Below are 16,482 nucleotides of genomic sequence, written 5' to 3'. Positions count from 1 at the left end.
AGAGATGATTCAAAATCTTATTTTTAATCAATTATGACCAATTTAAATGGTCTTAACATCATCAAAGGAGATACTGCGTTCTGATTGGTCTAAAATCATCTCACCCGGATCATGGATTAAACACCGTCCGATGCGCCTGGATCCAACGGCAGCCCACGCCCCCCTCGTCGCTGTCACCCCCTCCCGAATCCCTCTCATCCTCGTCCACACACGAAACCCTAGCCCCCTTCTCCCAATCGCCGCTGCCGCTCCCTTATCCCCATCGCCGCCGCCACCGTCCTTCCCCTCGCGCTGCCCAGATCTACGCACACTCTCGCCGCCACCGTCCTTCCCTCTACGCCTCACCTCTGTCTCCCACCACGCCGCTGCCACCGCCCCCGCCCCCGCACCATGGCCGGCCTCCACCCCTGCATCGACGATGAGGAGCCTGAGTACCCATGCCTCCCCGCCCTCAAGTGGCTCCTGTTCCCCGCTACCTGGATCCGCGTCGCCCCATCCACTCTCTCGCCCAGACCACACGCCGGACCGATCCCGCACCCGCACAGCCCATCGGCGACCTCGCCGGAGAAGAGAGAAGAAGGTGAGAGATGGAAGCGGCGGAGGCCGCGGCCGGCGTGCAGTTGGGCTCCTCGAAGCCGCAGATTGCGACCCAGCTGGGCTCCTCAGCCGACCCGCACTAAGTTCCTCGAGGAGTTCGCGCGGCGGTTCGACCTCCTCGGGCTGGTCTGATTCGGGATGGAGGTAGTGAGCATCCGCCGTAGCAGGGCCGACGACACGGGCTGGAGGGTGAGGCTCGCCTGCGCTGGCAACGAGCTGGAGGAGGAGGTTTGACGCCGTGAGATGAATCGCCGGATGCCATGGGCGCCAGTTGGAAGCTGCAGGGCGAGATCGACCGCGTCCTCAAGAAGGTCTAGGAGGGCGTCGTCGTCTTCGACAACATCTGGAACAAGGCACGCACGCACGCGCCTCCTTCTTTCCTCTCCCCAACCCCCACGCTAGATTCTCATGATTTTGCATGATTTCGGGGCAGGTCTACGACACCGAGAATGCGAACCAGAAGAAGTTCGAGGCGGACCTCAAGAAGGAGATCAAGAAGTTGCAGCACTACTGGGACCAGATCAAGACCTGGATCCAGTCCAGCGAGATGAAGGACAAGAAGGTGACCCCTCTGTAAACAGATCAAGGACCATGATCTGTTTGGTGCTGTTTTCGGTGATGATTTGGTCCTTGTAAATGACGTCCTTGTAGATTTAGCTTAGTACACTAGATCATGTAATCTGTGTAGGCTTATTACTCTGTGCGGTTTTATCTTGCCACTGCAGTGAAGATCAGGGATTCACCGGCAACGGAGTTAGTTCTAATATTTCTGTTGTAACAGTTGTTACATTTCTCATGTTTGATTCCTGTTCTGGAAGTCCATGTAACTTACAAAGTATGTCATATCATGATACATATTGCATGCATATTTTGGTTTCCGGTTGATGCATGGTTGGTGTGCTAGCTGTTCGTTAGTACCTGCTGGTTGTTACTATTGCTCTTTTTTATTAAGGCAGTTAGTGTTTAACATCTATCGCTTTAGCGCCTAGCGACTAAATAATGTTTTGTTTCTGGTTAGTTAGGATGATTCGTCCGCTTGTATCCATTTTCCTGAACTAATTCTGTGTATTAGTTCGTTTTAGGTTAATTTTATACTATCTAGGACCATGTGTTTTTTGGTTAATTTTACTGTGTTGGATTTGGAAGCGCAGGCGACCTCCATGGACGACATCGACGATGAAGAGGAGGACAAGGAGGACGACATCGACGATGAAGAGGAGGACAAGGAGGACGACCAGGACATGCGCGACCCCACCCCCGAGCCCAACGAGCTCGACAAGGACATAGTCGAGTCCGACCTCGAGCTCGACGAGGAGGGCATCGTCCAGTCTGACCATGATGGCGTGCCACAGAAGGTCCTGTGCTCTGCTCTGCCTGCCTCATTTACTGCCTCGCCACCGAAATAGATGTTCTTTTTTCTTTTGTAATTTGGCTGGACTTGTGCGTCTCCATTCTGATGCGTTTGTGCATGCGTATGTTGAACAGTGACCTCGGATCTGGTGAAGGGTGCCAAGGAGAAGCAGCTCAAGGTCAATGGCCCCGTTAGGATGCTGCTCAACATCACCACCAGGAAGTTCCCCTGTGGAGTAGGTAGCCACCTCCCTCTCTTTGCCCTTCCTTACCAATCCCATTTGCTTAGTAGCTCTGCATAGTATATGGTCCTTGCATGCTCACAGTAGCTCGTTGGTGATGTGGGTCACTATGTTTTTGTGGATAGCTGACTGTTTAGGGAATTTCCGTGACGATGATGATGTTGTGCTGGGCAGAGGATGTGAAACATTTAGACCGCTGAGGCCTTTCCGGTCTTTGATGATCTAAAATTGAGCTTTTTAAAACTGATGCCTAGCATGCCATCAACGTTTTTTTGTTCCTCATCTAGAATGCAGCTCTGTGTGTTGGTGTGATATAATGTAGAGGAGTTGCATGTGACTCGTTTGTCAGCTGAGCATATGATGTTACAAGGAGATGCTACTGAGATTTTATGCCGTTGAAGTATCTTAAACCGAGCTTTTTAAAACTGATGCTTGGTTGATCTAGTTCTAGTATATTAGTTGGGTGAGAGTCTACTGTTGTTGGTGCTGTGTTGTCATTTCTTTTTATGTCGTTGAATAATAAAAAAGATAAGCATTTCTCCAGCCAATGTCTGACGTAGTTGCTGCTGTGTAGTCATCGGCTGAACCTAGTTTGGCAGCGCTGTATTTAAAATACCATAGTATCTCAAAGCTTCGGTATTGCAATGCGTGGGCAATGAATACTACGGTTTTAAAGAAAATACATTTTTCTCAGTTTTAGAAAAACTACCGATGCGTTTGGCTCATGTTGTTTTACTGTAGTTTTGATCGATAGTCACACAACTTAATCTAACTTATACTTAACCTACGGAGCTACATGAATCAGTGTGTGCCGGCCGGCTGCATGCAACGCTGTATGGTCTTCTGACAGCTGAGCTACGAAGTTGCAGACGTGATCGGCAGTAGCTAATTACAAAGAATAGGAATCAGTATCTTATTTTAATTAGTGTGGTGCATGCCATTGAAAGCATACTGACATGTGGTTAGTTATGCTTGTGAACCAAGATGCACGGTAGTCAACCAGCAATGACACGAGCGACTTTTCCTCAGTTTGAGAAAAAGAGGTCTAGACCACTTTTTTTAATACTCCAAGAGAACCACAGTAACAACAATACCACTGTTTATGAAACCATTGTTTTTGGTATAGCCAAATGCCTTAAAGTATTCAAAACTACAGTTTTTCAAAATCTATGGTATTCTAGTAATGCTTTGAAAATACTTTGCATCCAAACAGGGCCTGCAATTAGCACATAGCTGCGTTGTACAGTTCCTTATATAATCAGATGTTGTATGTAGTCACGTACGCTTTCCAATTTTGATCCAGTGCTTGCTTCCTAGCTCACGTGTGTCAGTTTTTCAGATACTTGTGACTCCTTGTGCATCACCCCTCAACTAACAAGTAAAAGTAAATAAAATTGTTGTTTATGCTCACTCCTTGTCTTCATATACTTTTTTCGTTGGCTGTTACTTCTCTTCTTTTATATTGAGTTTGGGAATTTGGTATTGATGATAGTACGACGACTCTGTCATCTGATGCGCAAGTCCATGCACGTAGGCTCTCTGGGTAAGAGAACTTGTCTCGCTGCAGTTGCAGTTATTGAATGACAGTAGAGCAAATTGAATTTTAACAATTCTATCTTCCGCGATTTAAACAAATCTACGACAGTGTTGCAGCAAACTAATGTTATCAGTTCTATCTTCTGTGATCAAAACAAACCCGCAGCAGTTTTCCAATGTCAGTAGCAGCAAGCTGAATTTTATAATTATATCTTCTGTGAAGTTTAGGTGTAATGTGTGGCAGTGAAGTATTTTGCATGGCCTGCACTTGTGCAATGAATTTTCATATTGTGTCTCTGTTTTCTTGTATGAATGAGTATCTCATTTTAACTAGCTAGAGAATAAAAAGCATGGTACTAGCTGAATTTGTGTTGGCATTCTTAATAACTGCCCTTTTTTGAAAGGTCTGCTCATAATATATTGGCTTCAGTTTTTTGATTCTTTTTTGTTGATTCATGTAACAGGTCGTCCAGTAAAGCTGTCGAAGGAGCTCCATGCTGAAGAACATAACACTTGTAGAGCTTGTAAAATACTGTATCTCATTATTGAACTTGTGGAGCTTGTAGCTGTGACTGGCATACTGTTATTACACTTGCAGAGCTTGCAAAGTGTATGTTAGAGCTTATTTTGTACAGCAGGAGCTTTGTATTGAATCTGGCTGATAATATTTGAAGTGTTACTTGTAGAATTGTTTTGTCCGACGACTCAGACATACTGGGTATTTATTTATGTTAAATTGAAAAAAATGAAGAATATGACCCTGACAGCTAGGACCCAGTTACCAGAACCTCAAAACGGGGACCCATTTTATAAAAAACAAAAAATGGGACTGCTAAGACAGAAAGGCCATGGCCCAAAAATAAAAAGGCTGCAATGTTGGGCTTGGCCCATGAAGTCAACGAAAAATTAACCGGAAAAAAATATAGAAAGGCTGAATTAATGGGCTAGGCCCATGTAGAAAACTGAATTGGACCGGGCTGAATCTTGTGCCAGATCAGCTTGCCACGCTGGATGCCTACGTGGCCTGGGAAGGTTGCTAGTGACCAAAACGCCACAGTGGACTTATTTTGGTCATAAACGTTTGCGACCATTCCAGAAGAAAGGTCGCTATAGTCAGTTTACGACGGCCAGCTTTTGACCTTCTATTTTTGGTCACAAAAAGGTCACAAATGGAAATTTGTGACCATTCAGTGACCAATAGTGGTGGTCACAAGTTGACATATTTCTTGTAGTGTAAGGGGGGAATCCTACTTGGATTCCTAGTCCAAGTAGAATTCATCCCCCTCCTTCCTTCCACCGGAGAGGAAAAAGGGAAGGGAGAAGGAAAGAGGGGGCTGCCATCTCCCCTAGTTCAATTCGGTTTGGGCAAGGGGGCGGCGCCCCTCTCATGTGGCCCTTCTCATCTCCTCCAATAAGGCCCAATAGGCCCAATACTTCTTCCGGGGGGATCCGGTAACCTCCCGGTACTCCGGAAAAATGCCCGAACCACTCGGAACCATTTTGATGTCTGAACGCAACCTTCCAATATATGAATATTTACATCTCGACCATTTCGAGACTCCTCGTCATGTCTGTGATCTCATCTAGGACTCCAAACAAACTTCGGTGATCAAATCACATAACTCATAATAAAATCATCATCGAACATTAAGCGTGCACACCCTACGGGTTCGAGAACTATGTAGCCACGAATGAGACACATCTCTGGTCAATAACCAATAGAGGAACCTTGATGCTCATATTGGCTCCTACATATTCTACGAAGATCTTTATCGGTCAAACCGCATAACAACATACGTTGTTCCCTTTGTCACCGGTATGTTACTTTCCCGAGATTCGATCATCGGTATCCTCATACCTAGTTCAATCTCATTTCCGGCAAGTCTCTTTACTCATTCTGTAATGCATCATCCCGTAACTAACTCATTAGTCACATTGCTTGCAAGCCTCATAGTGATGTGCATTACCGACAGGGCCCAGAGACACCTATCCGATACATGGAGTGACAGATCCTAATCTCGATCTATGCCAACTCAACAGACACCATCGGAGACACCTGTAGAGCATCTTTATAATCACCCAGTTTTGTTGTGACGTTTGATAGCACACAAGGGGTTCCTTCGGTATTTGGGAGTTGCATAATCTCATCGTCAGAGGAACATGTATAAGTCATGAAGAAAGCACTAGCAATAAAACTAAACGATCATTATGCTATGCTAACGGATGGGTCTTGTCCATCACATCATTCTCTAATGACGTGATCCCGTTCATCAAATGACAACACATGTCTATTGTCAGGAAACTTAACCATCTTTGATTAACGAGCTAGTCAAGTAGAGGCATACTAGGGACACTCAGTTTGTCTATGTATTCACACATGTACTAAGTTTCCGGTTAATACAATTCTAGCATGAATAATGAACATTTATCATGGTAAAAGGAATATAAATAACAACTTTATTATTGCCTCTAGGGTATATTTCCTTCAGTTGATGGTGAAGATCAGGCAGGAATGAATCAGCCTTACAATGGAGCCGTAAAGCTACGGGGTCTAATTCGCAGGATACAATGGGAACTAAGTGTGGGATCCGAGCGAAGCAAGTACGATGGATCATCAGAGAGGAGCAGACCCAGTTTCCGCTAGGTTTCCAATGAGATGCCATGGCACTAGCAAACTTCTTATGTTGCCAAGTATCGATTCGTGTGTGCATATATTTCCTGATACGGTCTTCCCTTGCTTTGAGGTTCCAATAGAATGCATGTTCGTTGCTCGAATTCTTATTATTTTAGGAACCTTATGAGTCACGATTTTGATATAGGCATGTCCTTGTTAATTGTATATTGGTTGTACTGAACCTATGATGAATCTACTCGAAGATGCATTTGGCATTTTCAACGTGTCGGGGCCTCGGGTTGAGGCGAGGTGATCGAAGAAAGGTGGGCCGGTCTTTGCTGGATTGCTAAGCTTACCACCCGAATCATTAGGCAAGTATTTGAAGCTGATAAAGTTTTCTATCACATGCCTAGAAATCCATTCGATTGCTCGCCTGGGCAGGTCACCAACAAGTGTCGGCCAACTATCTTCCCCGACTCCAGGAGCTGCACCTATGCTTGAGCCATCCACTGGTTTTGATTTTGCTGCTCTACTTGACCAAATTGAAATGTCTTAGCCGGTGCATGGTTCATTCAGGTGCTCAAATGTCAGCTCATGGTCAAGATTCTTTCTAAACCTTTGGTGATGGTAATTTTGACTTCATACATTTAATCATCAAAGAATATTTGAGTGCTTCTTCTATATGGGTCGAGGTATTTGGAGTTTGTTAATACAAAGATTTGTCAAATGACTCTACTATTGATTTATACTCACCGAAAGTGTTCGCATTAGTTGATCAAGTTTACGATAGGTCGCAATCACATGGCAAAGTTACCTTTGTTGTCATCTTCATGCTCAGGGAGGAGCATGGATGAAGCTTGGGGGTTGCTTATATGTCTTCAATGTATCTACAATATTTGTATTTTTCTTGCTGTTTTTTATAATTTAAAATATTTTAAAACCTTTTGAGGGACTAATATATTAATTCAAGAGGACGTGGGTTTGTAATAAGCTTTAATTTGTGTGAGTGAGTGATTTTTCCCTATGATGTCTACGCTTATTCTTTGGATGTTTGCCTCACCCCTTGCACTATGTCGAAGATGAAAAACTCATGTCATGTATGGAGGCTCGTAGGATGTAGGTTCTATGCCATGAGGAGTGTGGGAGGAATGAAGGCCTACGGAAGTCATTTGATGATTCCCAGGGTGGCAAAAAATTCTTATTATCATCCTTGTTACCTATTCTTCTACTCTAGAAGCGCTCACAGGCGTACACTTGGATGCAATGGATGTTTCCAAAGACAACAAGGGGAAGGTTTCTATATATTATTATGCAAGAGTTAAGCACAATCATGAAAGCATATGGTCTCATGAGGCCAGGAGCATGACCTGCAATGCAGCAAGGCAGAGCAATAGGAGGCAAATGACCTAGCCATTGAGAGACTAGAGGGGGTTGTCGGTAATGCCAGCAGCCGAGCGGAGGAATGATACGTCTCCATCATATATATAATTTTTGATTGTTCCATGCCAATATTATACAACTTTTACATACTTTTGGCAAAAATTTAAATGATTCTTTGGGACTAACATATTGATCCAGTGCCCAGTGTCAGTTCCTATTTGTTGCATGTTTTTTGTTCCACGGAATATCCATATCAAACAAAGTACAAATGCGATAAAAATTGACGGAGAATTATTCTAGAATATATGTGATTTTTGGGAGGTGGAATCAACACAAATGGAGGCCCACAACCTCCAGAAGATACCAGGGCACGACTCCCCCCTAGCGCGCGGTGGTGCCTTGAGGGCACCTTGTAAGTCGGTTGGGGCTCTACTTAGGGTGCAAGGAAACTTATATCCGGAAAAAAATGTGTTAAAATCTCAGCGCAATCGGAGTTACGGATCTCCAGGAATTTAAGAAACAATGAAGGGCCAAAAAATAGGAACCAAAAATAGAAGAGAACAGAGGGATAGATCCAATCTCAGAGGGGCTCCCGCCCCTGTGCCACCATGGAGGCCATGGACCAGAGGGGGGACTCTCCTTCCATCTAGGGGGAGACCAAAGAAGAATAAAAAGGAGGGGGGCTCTCTCCCCCTCTCTCCCGATGGCGCCGGAGTCTCGCCGGGGCAAGGATCGTGATGGCGATATACATCAACAATCTTGCTACCATCAACACCAACTTTATCCTGCTCTATGAAGTTGTGTAACCTCTCTATTCCCGCTGCAATTCTCTACTTAAACATGGTGCTCAACACTATATATTATTATCCAATGATATGTGGTTATCCTATGATGTTTGAGTAGATTTGTTTTGTCCTATGGTTTGATTGATGATCGTGATTGGTTTGAGTTGTATATTTTATTTTGATGTTGTCCTATGGTTCCCTCTATGTCGCACAAATTTGAGGGATCCCCGATGTAGGGTGTTGCAATACGTTCATGATTCGTTTATGGTGGGTGGCTTGAGTGACAGAAGCACATACCGAGTAAGGGGGTTGTTGCGTATGGGATAAAGAGGACTTGATACTTAATGCTATGGTTGGGTTTTACCTTAATTATTTTTGTAGTTGTGGATGCTTGCTAGAGTTCCAATCATAAGTGCATATGATCCAAGTACGGAAAGTATGTTAGCTCATGCCTCTCCCTCATTTAAAATTGCAATAATGGTTACCGGTTTAGTTATCGATCACCTAGGGACAAATAACTTTCTTGTTTGAAAAAATCATTTTACTAAACTACTAAGTTTATTATCTTGCAATTTATTCATACTTTTATTCTCGCAAAGTAATTCTAGTTTTATTCTTGTTCTAGGTAAAGCGGACGTTAAGTGTGCGTAGAGTTGTATCGGTGGTCGATAGAACTTGAGGGGATATTTGGTCTACCTTTAGCTCCTCGTTGGGTTTGACACTCTTATTTATCAAAAAAGACTACAAACGATCCCCTATACTTGTGGGTTATCAAGGAACATGTGGTGTTAAACTATACATTGTTCTTGTACTCTCCATGTTTCCTCTCTGTTTACCTACTTGACTCAGTTACTTGATTCCAATTTACTTCCTAGAATTGGACATGAAACCTATAGAGGCTTCCTATACTTTCATCCACTCAACGACGCGGCGCACTATACTCTCGGGGACCACTTTACTCAATGTGTCATCGTGGATCATGCCGTTGAGCTACGCAATCGCATTGGCCTATTGACAAGACATACAATGCTAGCACAGGGTCTGATGGAAACTCTAATGGCTTCTATGTATTGAGAGGGGATCATCCTAAGGAGGGTCTCCTTGAGCTCTGAAAGTGCAACTATCCCTAGGTAGTTTTGGTAATTCTTAACAGCATATAGCTCATTGAGCTAATGATATCTCAAGATAAATTTTTCAGGAAAGCTCAGTGATTGGCATGGCATGGATTAGAAATGTGGACCCCTCAAAATGCTAAGGACAAAAGATTGGCTCAAGCTCTAAATATCAAGACTCTACATTTTACTTTTAGTGATCCAAGATCACATTGAGTCCATAGGAAAAGCTAATACTATTAAAAGAGGATGAGGTGTTGCTTAATGGGTTGCTTGCTCAAAATGCTTAGTGATATGCTCCAAAAACCCTCAACCAATTTCTCATATCCACATATGTCCCATACCAAAAGTCAAATTCAGCCGCACCGAAATTTTCTATCTGGCGCCACCAAGTTCATTTGACATAGCCACTGCGAGAAACCCTAGTCATATCGGTCTTACCGATAGGGATCTCCGTCTCACTAAGATGGGATTGCAAACTCTTTGTTTCCCTTCATAACATTTCGGTCCAACCGAAATGTGCGGTCGGTCCCACCGAGTTTGCAATGCAAACTCTCTGTTCCCCTTTCGTAATGTTTCGGTCTCACCGAGATGAGAGAATCGATCCCACCGAGTTTCCCTGACCAACTCTCTGGTTAGCTTATTACCAAAATCGGTCCCACCGAGTTTGTGTAATCGGTCTCACTGAGATTAAGTTATGCCCTTGTCGGATCACGGGTTTCGGCAAAACCCTCAAGGTTCGAACACTGGGGTGCGCGCGAAGGTTTTCTCCCTATCGATCCACGCCCTAGCTCTCTAAGATCTCGCGGACGAACTCAACGAACTCACAAGACAAAGACACAAGATTTATACTGGTTCGGGCCACCATTGTGGTGTAATACCCTACTCCAGTGTGGTGATGGTGGATTGCCTCTTGGGCTGATGATGAACAGTACAAGGGGAAGAACAACCTCCTGAGGTAGAGGTGTTCTTGTGCTTGGTGAACTTGTGGGTGAGATGCCTCTGAATGAGTTCTCCCCCTTTTCTCTCTCTTTCTCCTTATTGTCCAATCAGTCATCCTCCTACCATGGTGGCTAGTTCTACTTATATAGGCCCTGGTGGCTAGTTCTACTTATATAGGCCGTGGTGGCTAGTTCTACAAATATTGAGCGGGAAGGGAGCCAACAACGGCCAATTTGAAAGAGGACAACTAGTACATCTTATCCTGAAAAAAGTAGTCTTCGCCTGCAAAAGGCTCTGGTGGTGACCTCGTCTTGGGCTCCATAGTGACCTCCGTCTAGCCGTCCTGCTAGTCTTGGTCTCATTGCACCGATATGGAAACCCTTCCTTGATGCCTCGGTACTCCGCGCCTGCGCTTGCCCCCTTGGCACCATAGAGGAAGCAAGGACACTGCGCGCGCTGGCGCCCGCCTGGTCTCGATCGTCATGGCTCACGTCATGAGGACCTCGCGAGGTTTGCCTTGCCTTGATCTCTCTGCCCCTCGTGAGCCTGCCTGGCGAGGCCGCTCCTGAGGAGGTCTTGCGTCGTGCTCCTCGCGAGGCTTGGCCCCTCGCGAGGGTCTTGAATACCTCGTCGGTGAAGACGGGCCGTACAGACCTGCCATCCCAGCCACGCCGTCGGCCGCAGGCAGGCAAGTCTGGGGACCATCATTCCCAGAACACCGACGGTAGCCCCCGGGCCCAAGGCGCGCTTGGGCTTGGTTTCAAGGCGAAGCCAATGGTCAAGCGTGGAGCGCTGCCGGCCCCAAAAGCCTGCGGCCTCGGTTGACGCGTGCTGGTTGATTGGTCATGGGTGTCTCCGCTTCCCCACGCTGCCTCGGCAACTGCCCGTCTTGACAAAAAGGCTGACGCAGATAGTGCTTGCCTTCATTGCTTCTTCCTCGCCTTGCTCCAGATCCCCTTTCTTGCTCCTTGCGACTGAAACCTCCAGATCCGCTCCAACCTCGCTCTGCATCTGCGACCAATGGCACTGCGTAAGGTCAAGTCCTCCTCGACGCCAGCTTGGTTCGAGCGAGCCCTCGATGTGCCCAACGTCACGGAGAAGAACCTGGCCGCCACGCGCTTGCTGACGGCGGGGGAGAGCAATGAGAGGGGGAAGACGGAGCTCCGGCTTGCCTCCGACGCGCCGGAGCCTGAGGGAAGCACCTTCTTCCCTTTCTTCACGAGCAGCATCGCCGCCGGGTTTGTTCCCCCCTTTTCTTATTTCTTTTTCGAGGTCCTCGACCACTTTGGGATGCAGGCGCTGCATCTCCATCCTAACTCCATTCTTCTCTTGTCTATCTTCACCTACTATTGCGAGGCATACCTGGGCGTGATGCCGTCCGTGGCACTGCTGCGCCACTTCTTCTTCCTCTGCCTCACCGGCAGCCATATCTCCAGGTGCTCCAATTTCATCGTGGCCGGCCAGGCCAACTCGATCTCGAACACCTGGAAGAGGGTTGACAACATCAGGGCTAAATGGGTCATGATGAGTGCCAAGTGCGTCCATCCATGCTTGGAACTGCCAATTGAGGCGCCCCAGTCCGACTAGGGGTGGTCTCGTGTAGAGCTCACCGACGAGCGGGCATCGTCGGTCTTGGAGAGATGAAGATCAATTTGAAGCCGGGCAATGCGAAGGCGGCCAAGGTGACGGGGGACATGCTCCTGAAGGAATTCTTAATGCTGCGTGTTGCTCCACTTCAGGCGCGTGCGCGCCCTTTGTGGAAGCTTGGAGATGAAGAAGACAAGATTCGACTAAGCCCGGTGGCATTGCCTGATGATGAGCTGACTGCAGTTCTGCGCCTCTTGGTCGGGGATAACCAAGAGTACCCGCCGAGCGCCTTTGTTCCTTTGTTCCATCTCAAGGACTGGGAGCAATTGTTGCCTCTAGGCCGACCTTTGACGTGCATGGGCTGGTGCCGCCGGCGCTCGCTGGGGCCTCTGCAACGTCCAAGCCGGTGGAGGTGACTTCTGACGAGTCCAGCAGGGAGGAAGAGGGGGAGGAGGACTCGGAGGAGACCCCCGAGGAGATGGGGGAGAATTCCCCCTTGAGCAAGGCCGACATCCTCCGCGCTCTGCCAGACGACACCGAGGTCGACGCCCGCCAGGAGGAGAGGGAGCTGCCCCTCATCCCGACAAGGGGTAGATCGTCGCTGGTCTCTCGGGATGTTGCCTCCGACTTGGTACCGACTGGAGCCGGCTTCGGCCCTTCTGCTGCGCCATCTTCTTCCCCCGGAGCTTGTGTGCCCACTCCTCAGGCCCCGACGCTTTCGGGTTTCAGGATCCCCAAGCGGAAGGTGGACTATGTCGCAGTGGATCAGTAAGTGCTTCAAGCTCCATCTTGTTCCTGCTTGTACTTTGTCGGCGTTCTGGGAACGGGGGTCCCCAGACTTGCCTGCCTGCGGCATGCCGCGTGGCTGAGCCAGCAGGCCGTACGGCCCATCTTCACCGATGAAGCGCCCAAGACCCTCGTGAGGCGAACGAGGGAAGACCTCCTCTGGAGTGGCCTAGCCAGGCAGGCTCACGAGGAGCGGAGATATCAAGGCAAGGCGAACCTCACAAGGTTCTCGTGACGTGAGCCGTGACGATCGACACCAGGCGGGCGCCAGCGCGCACAACGTCCTTGTTTCCTCCTTGGCGCAAAGGGGGGCAAGCGCAGCCGCGGAGTACCGAGGCATCAGGCAAAGGTTGCCATTTCGGCGCAACAAGACCAAGAACAAGGACTGCAAGATGGAGGTCATCGTGGAGCCCAGGACAGCGTCACCACCAGAACTTTGTGCAGGCGAAGACTACTTTTGTCAGGATAGCTTGTACTAGCTGTCCCCCTTCAAATGAGCCTGCCATTGTTGGCTCCCTTCCCGCTCGATATTTGGGAAGAGGACCAGGGCCTCTATAAGTAGGACTAGCCACCACAAGAGAGGGAGATCTGAGCTCAAAGGAGAAGATCGAAGCTAAATAGAGACCACCTCACACTCAAGCTCACTTAGCACAAGAATGCCTCAACCTCAGGAGGCCGTTCTGCCCTTGTATTGTTCATCATCAGCCCAAGAGGCAATCCACCACCACCACACTAGAGTAGGGTATTAAACCACAACGGTGGCCTGAAACAGTATAAACCTTGTGTCCTTCTATGTTGTGAGTTCGTTGAGTTTGTCCGCGAGATCCTAGCAAGCTAGAGCGTAGATCTGTTGGAGGGAAAGACTTCACGCGCACCCCAGTCTTCGAACCTTAAGGGTTTGCCGGGACCCCATACCCCTACCTTTGGCACGCCAGGTAGGGGTGCACCGGAGCCTTTTCTGCGCCAATCGGCTCCCCGACGTTCACCGGCTACGATGTCTGGCGACCCAAGAGCCGGACCCGACCGCTGGGCAGCCTGGCCGGCCCAGACGGCGCCGCCTGCCCACGAAGATCTCGACCCCGCACTCCAGGTGGTGCGGGCATCACCGAGCTCTGCCGGGCGCGGACAGCGCGTCCAGGCATCATCCACACTCACCCCTCGGCAAGCACGAGCCGCGGCGAGAGCAGCAAGTCACGCCGCTGCAACGGCGCCGCACTCACGGCGGGAGCAAGCGAACATGCGGGCGGCACTCACAGTTGCAAGGAAGCTGCTGCAATGCAGGCTGATGGAGAGCGGCCGGGACACGCTGCTTGAGCGTGTTGCAGAGCTCCTGGACGCAGCAGCATCAAGAGCGCCACCCTTCAGCTATTGACTTCCCCCCTAGGCCAATGCAAGGTCACGCAGCGAGCCTCACCACATCTGCGTGTCGTCGACTACGCCTACGGGCTTAGCCAACGTCAGCACAGCCAGCGGCGTAGGGGGCTCCAATGCCCCCATGCCGCCCTCGAGAGGGAGCCAGGAGAAAGGCCCCTCCCCAAGGCATGCGAAACCAGGGGACACCCGGAGGTAGGCCCTCTGCCGGGGTGGCTTCAACGACCCTTCCTCCAGCAGAGGACCCGTGGTCGCTGAGGGAACCACTGGCGTCCTCTTTCCCTCCTTTGTGCCATCCTGGTCTCCGGATGGCTCAAAGGGGGTCGAGAGTGGCGCAAGGCGGGGCCCTCGTCTAGCGATATGAAGCAAGGCCAGTACCTGTGGAGAAGGCCCGGTGCCTGTGAAGCTCGCCTCCCGTGACACTCTCACGTAATAATGAGTTGGGGCCGTACACAACCCGGAGTCTCAGGAGCGCCGGCCTCAGGCCTTGGGGCTCCCTCCCACGCCTAGTGGACAACACTTAGCTCCGCGCTGGTGAGAAGACTTGAAGACCCGAAGACTAGACTAGGTGCCGGACGCGGCCTTTTGCTTTGGATCTCTCTTTCTGTGGCTTTGCTTTCTTGTTCTGGATTTAAGTTGAAGCTGAATTTTTATCATTGTGCGCGGGGGTGCCTTTTCTCATTCGAGTCATTTCTCGCCTTCTGGGTCTTGTTTGGTTTGGGACTCACGTCCGTCGCCTCTCCCTCGCAAAGCTCCTCGTGAGCCAGACCGCGCAGATCAAGCGCTAGCACTTCGCCTGGTGCTTCCCCTTTCCGGGACCCCCCTTCAAATGGGGCAGAAAGCCCCGCAAGATTCTCTAGAACTCATTGCCTCACGACCCAGCCCTAAACAGGCGCTGACTAAGGTAATCAACGTCTGGAAACTCACCCACAGCTTCACAAACTCACAAGGACACATACCCACATCGCACAGGAAAGTAAAAACTGCGATTCATTTACATGAGGGGCTCCCCCTCTCAAAATGCTGTCACAAGTTTTTCCTAGGGCCACGCCCGAGTTTTGCGTGCAACATAAAACAACAGGAGAATATGGGATCAGCAAGAGATATCGCTCGCTGCATCACCCAGGGACGCGTCACTCGCATTGTCATCGTCTTCGTCGGAATTGTCACCGTCGTCAGCAACGCCCCCATCGCTGTCGTTGACCACGTCACCTTCATCTGCGACGACCACCACCCCATCGTCCTCTGAGGTGAAGGCCCTGACCAACACGTCGACATGATCCTCTACCCAACGCGCCAAGTCGCCTCGGACGGCGATGGGCACGGGAGCAATGGCAGCGTCGAAGTCGAAGTTAGGGTCGGCGTACAGGAGGTGTCTGAAGACACAGGAGAAGGCGTGTTGAAGCAGGCCACGACCCCTCTCCTTCACAAGCTGCCGAGCTCTGGCAGACTGAGCCTCCAGGCGCGTCACCACCTCGGTGAAGAAGGTCAGGTGGCTGGCATAGTCACTCGAGTGAGGGGTCGGGGCGTTCTCGTCGCAGACATAGCCCAGGGCGGTGTTGTCTTTGTTCTGAAGGTCTTCAAGCATAGGGCCATGCACGTGCTCCAGCGTTCGGCATTGGAGCAATTCAATTCTTCTCTGTTGTGCCGAGCGACGGCCTCGGCATCGTCAATTCACCCCCGAAGAGAAAGCAGCTCGGCGCGGGCGGAGGCCAGGTCTGCCGGCGACGTAACCAGGGCGGCGGTTGTGGCCTCGGCACGCCTCTTGGCCTCGTCCAACCTGGGCCTGAGGGCGGCGGCCCTGCCCGCACCCTCCTGTCCGGCGAGCTCCAGCCTCAAGCCGTACCTGCCCTCCAGGTCGGCGCGAACCACAGCTACCTGGCGATTGATCTCCTCTTTGACTCCGGCCTCACGGGCCCCGATGGCATCTTCAGCTTGAACCACTTGACGCTCCCTTTTCTCCAGCCGCTCGAGCTCGAGGCTGCGCTCCACGGCCTCCAGGGCCAGCGCCTCCTCACGACGCCGGATCTCCTCTTCCTTCGCAGGCGTCCCCCTCATCGACGCGAGGGCGGCCCTACGCGCCTCGACTTGCTGCTCAAGGGACGCGCTCCAGGCCTGTAGCTCCCACCCGCTCTCCTCCGCGGCCTCGTGAGCTTCTTCCAAAGCTCGCGAGCGGGCCT

The 16,482-nt window shown here is 49.7% G+C and overlaps 1 protein-coding gene, 1 non-coding gene and 1 pseudogene across 2 annotated transcripts; all 3 read left to right on the top strand.

Annotated features, from left to right (window-relative positions):
• The first annotated feature begins 735 nt into the window (after positions 1-735).
• LOC125535503 (anaphase-promoting complex subunit 15-like) lies at positions 736-4,413 on the top strand. The gene is made up of 4 exons (XM_048698565.1): positions 736-825; positions 1,031-1,159; positions 1,749-2,187; positions 4,190-4,413. The coding sequence occupies exons 1-3, from the start codon at positions 736-738 to the stop codon at positions 2,001-2,003; spliced, it is 474 nt and encodes a 157-aa protein (XP_048554522.1). The 3' UTR covers positions 2,004-2,187; positions 4,190-4,413.
• LOC125541811 lies at positions 2,358-2,442 on the top strand (annotated as a pseudogene).
• LOC125541808 lies at positions 2,541-2,624 on the top strand. The gene has a single exon (XR_007297662.1). It is a non-coding gene; the product is annotated as a small nucleolar RNA SNORD36 (small nucleolar RNA).
• Positions 4,414-16,482: the final 12,069 nt, after the last annotated feature.

Source organism: Triticum urartu, chromosome 2 (assembly GCF_003073215.2).
Source record: "Triticum urartu cultivar G1812 chromosome 2, Tu2.1, whole genome shotgun sequence".
In the NCBI taxonomy this organism is placed as follows: domain Eukaryota; kingdom Viridiplantae; phylum Streptophyta; class Magnoliopsida; order Poales; family Poaceae; genus Triticum; species Triticum urartu.
This window is presented reverse-complemented; position numbering and strand designations above follow the sequence as displayed.

What these genes read in the sequence shown, in the direction of transcription:
- LOC125535503 (XM_048698565.1), top strand. Translation starts at nt 736, where the DNA reads ATGGAGGTAGTGAGCATCCGCCGTAGCAGGGCCGACGACACGGGCTGG. An exon ending in GCAACGAGCTGGAGGAGGAG is followed by an intron (nt 826 to 1,030) that starts GTTTGACGCCGT and finishes ATTTCGGGGCAG; the next exon opens with GTCTACGACACCGAGAATGC. An exon ending in GCGAGATGAAGGACAAGAAG is followed by an intron (nt 1,160 to 1,748) that starts GTGACCCCTCTG and finishes TTGGAAGCGCAG; the next exon opens with GCGACCTCCATGGACGACAT.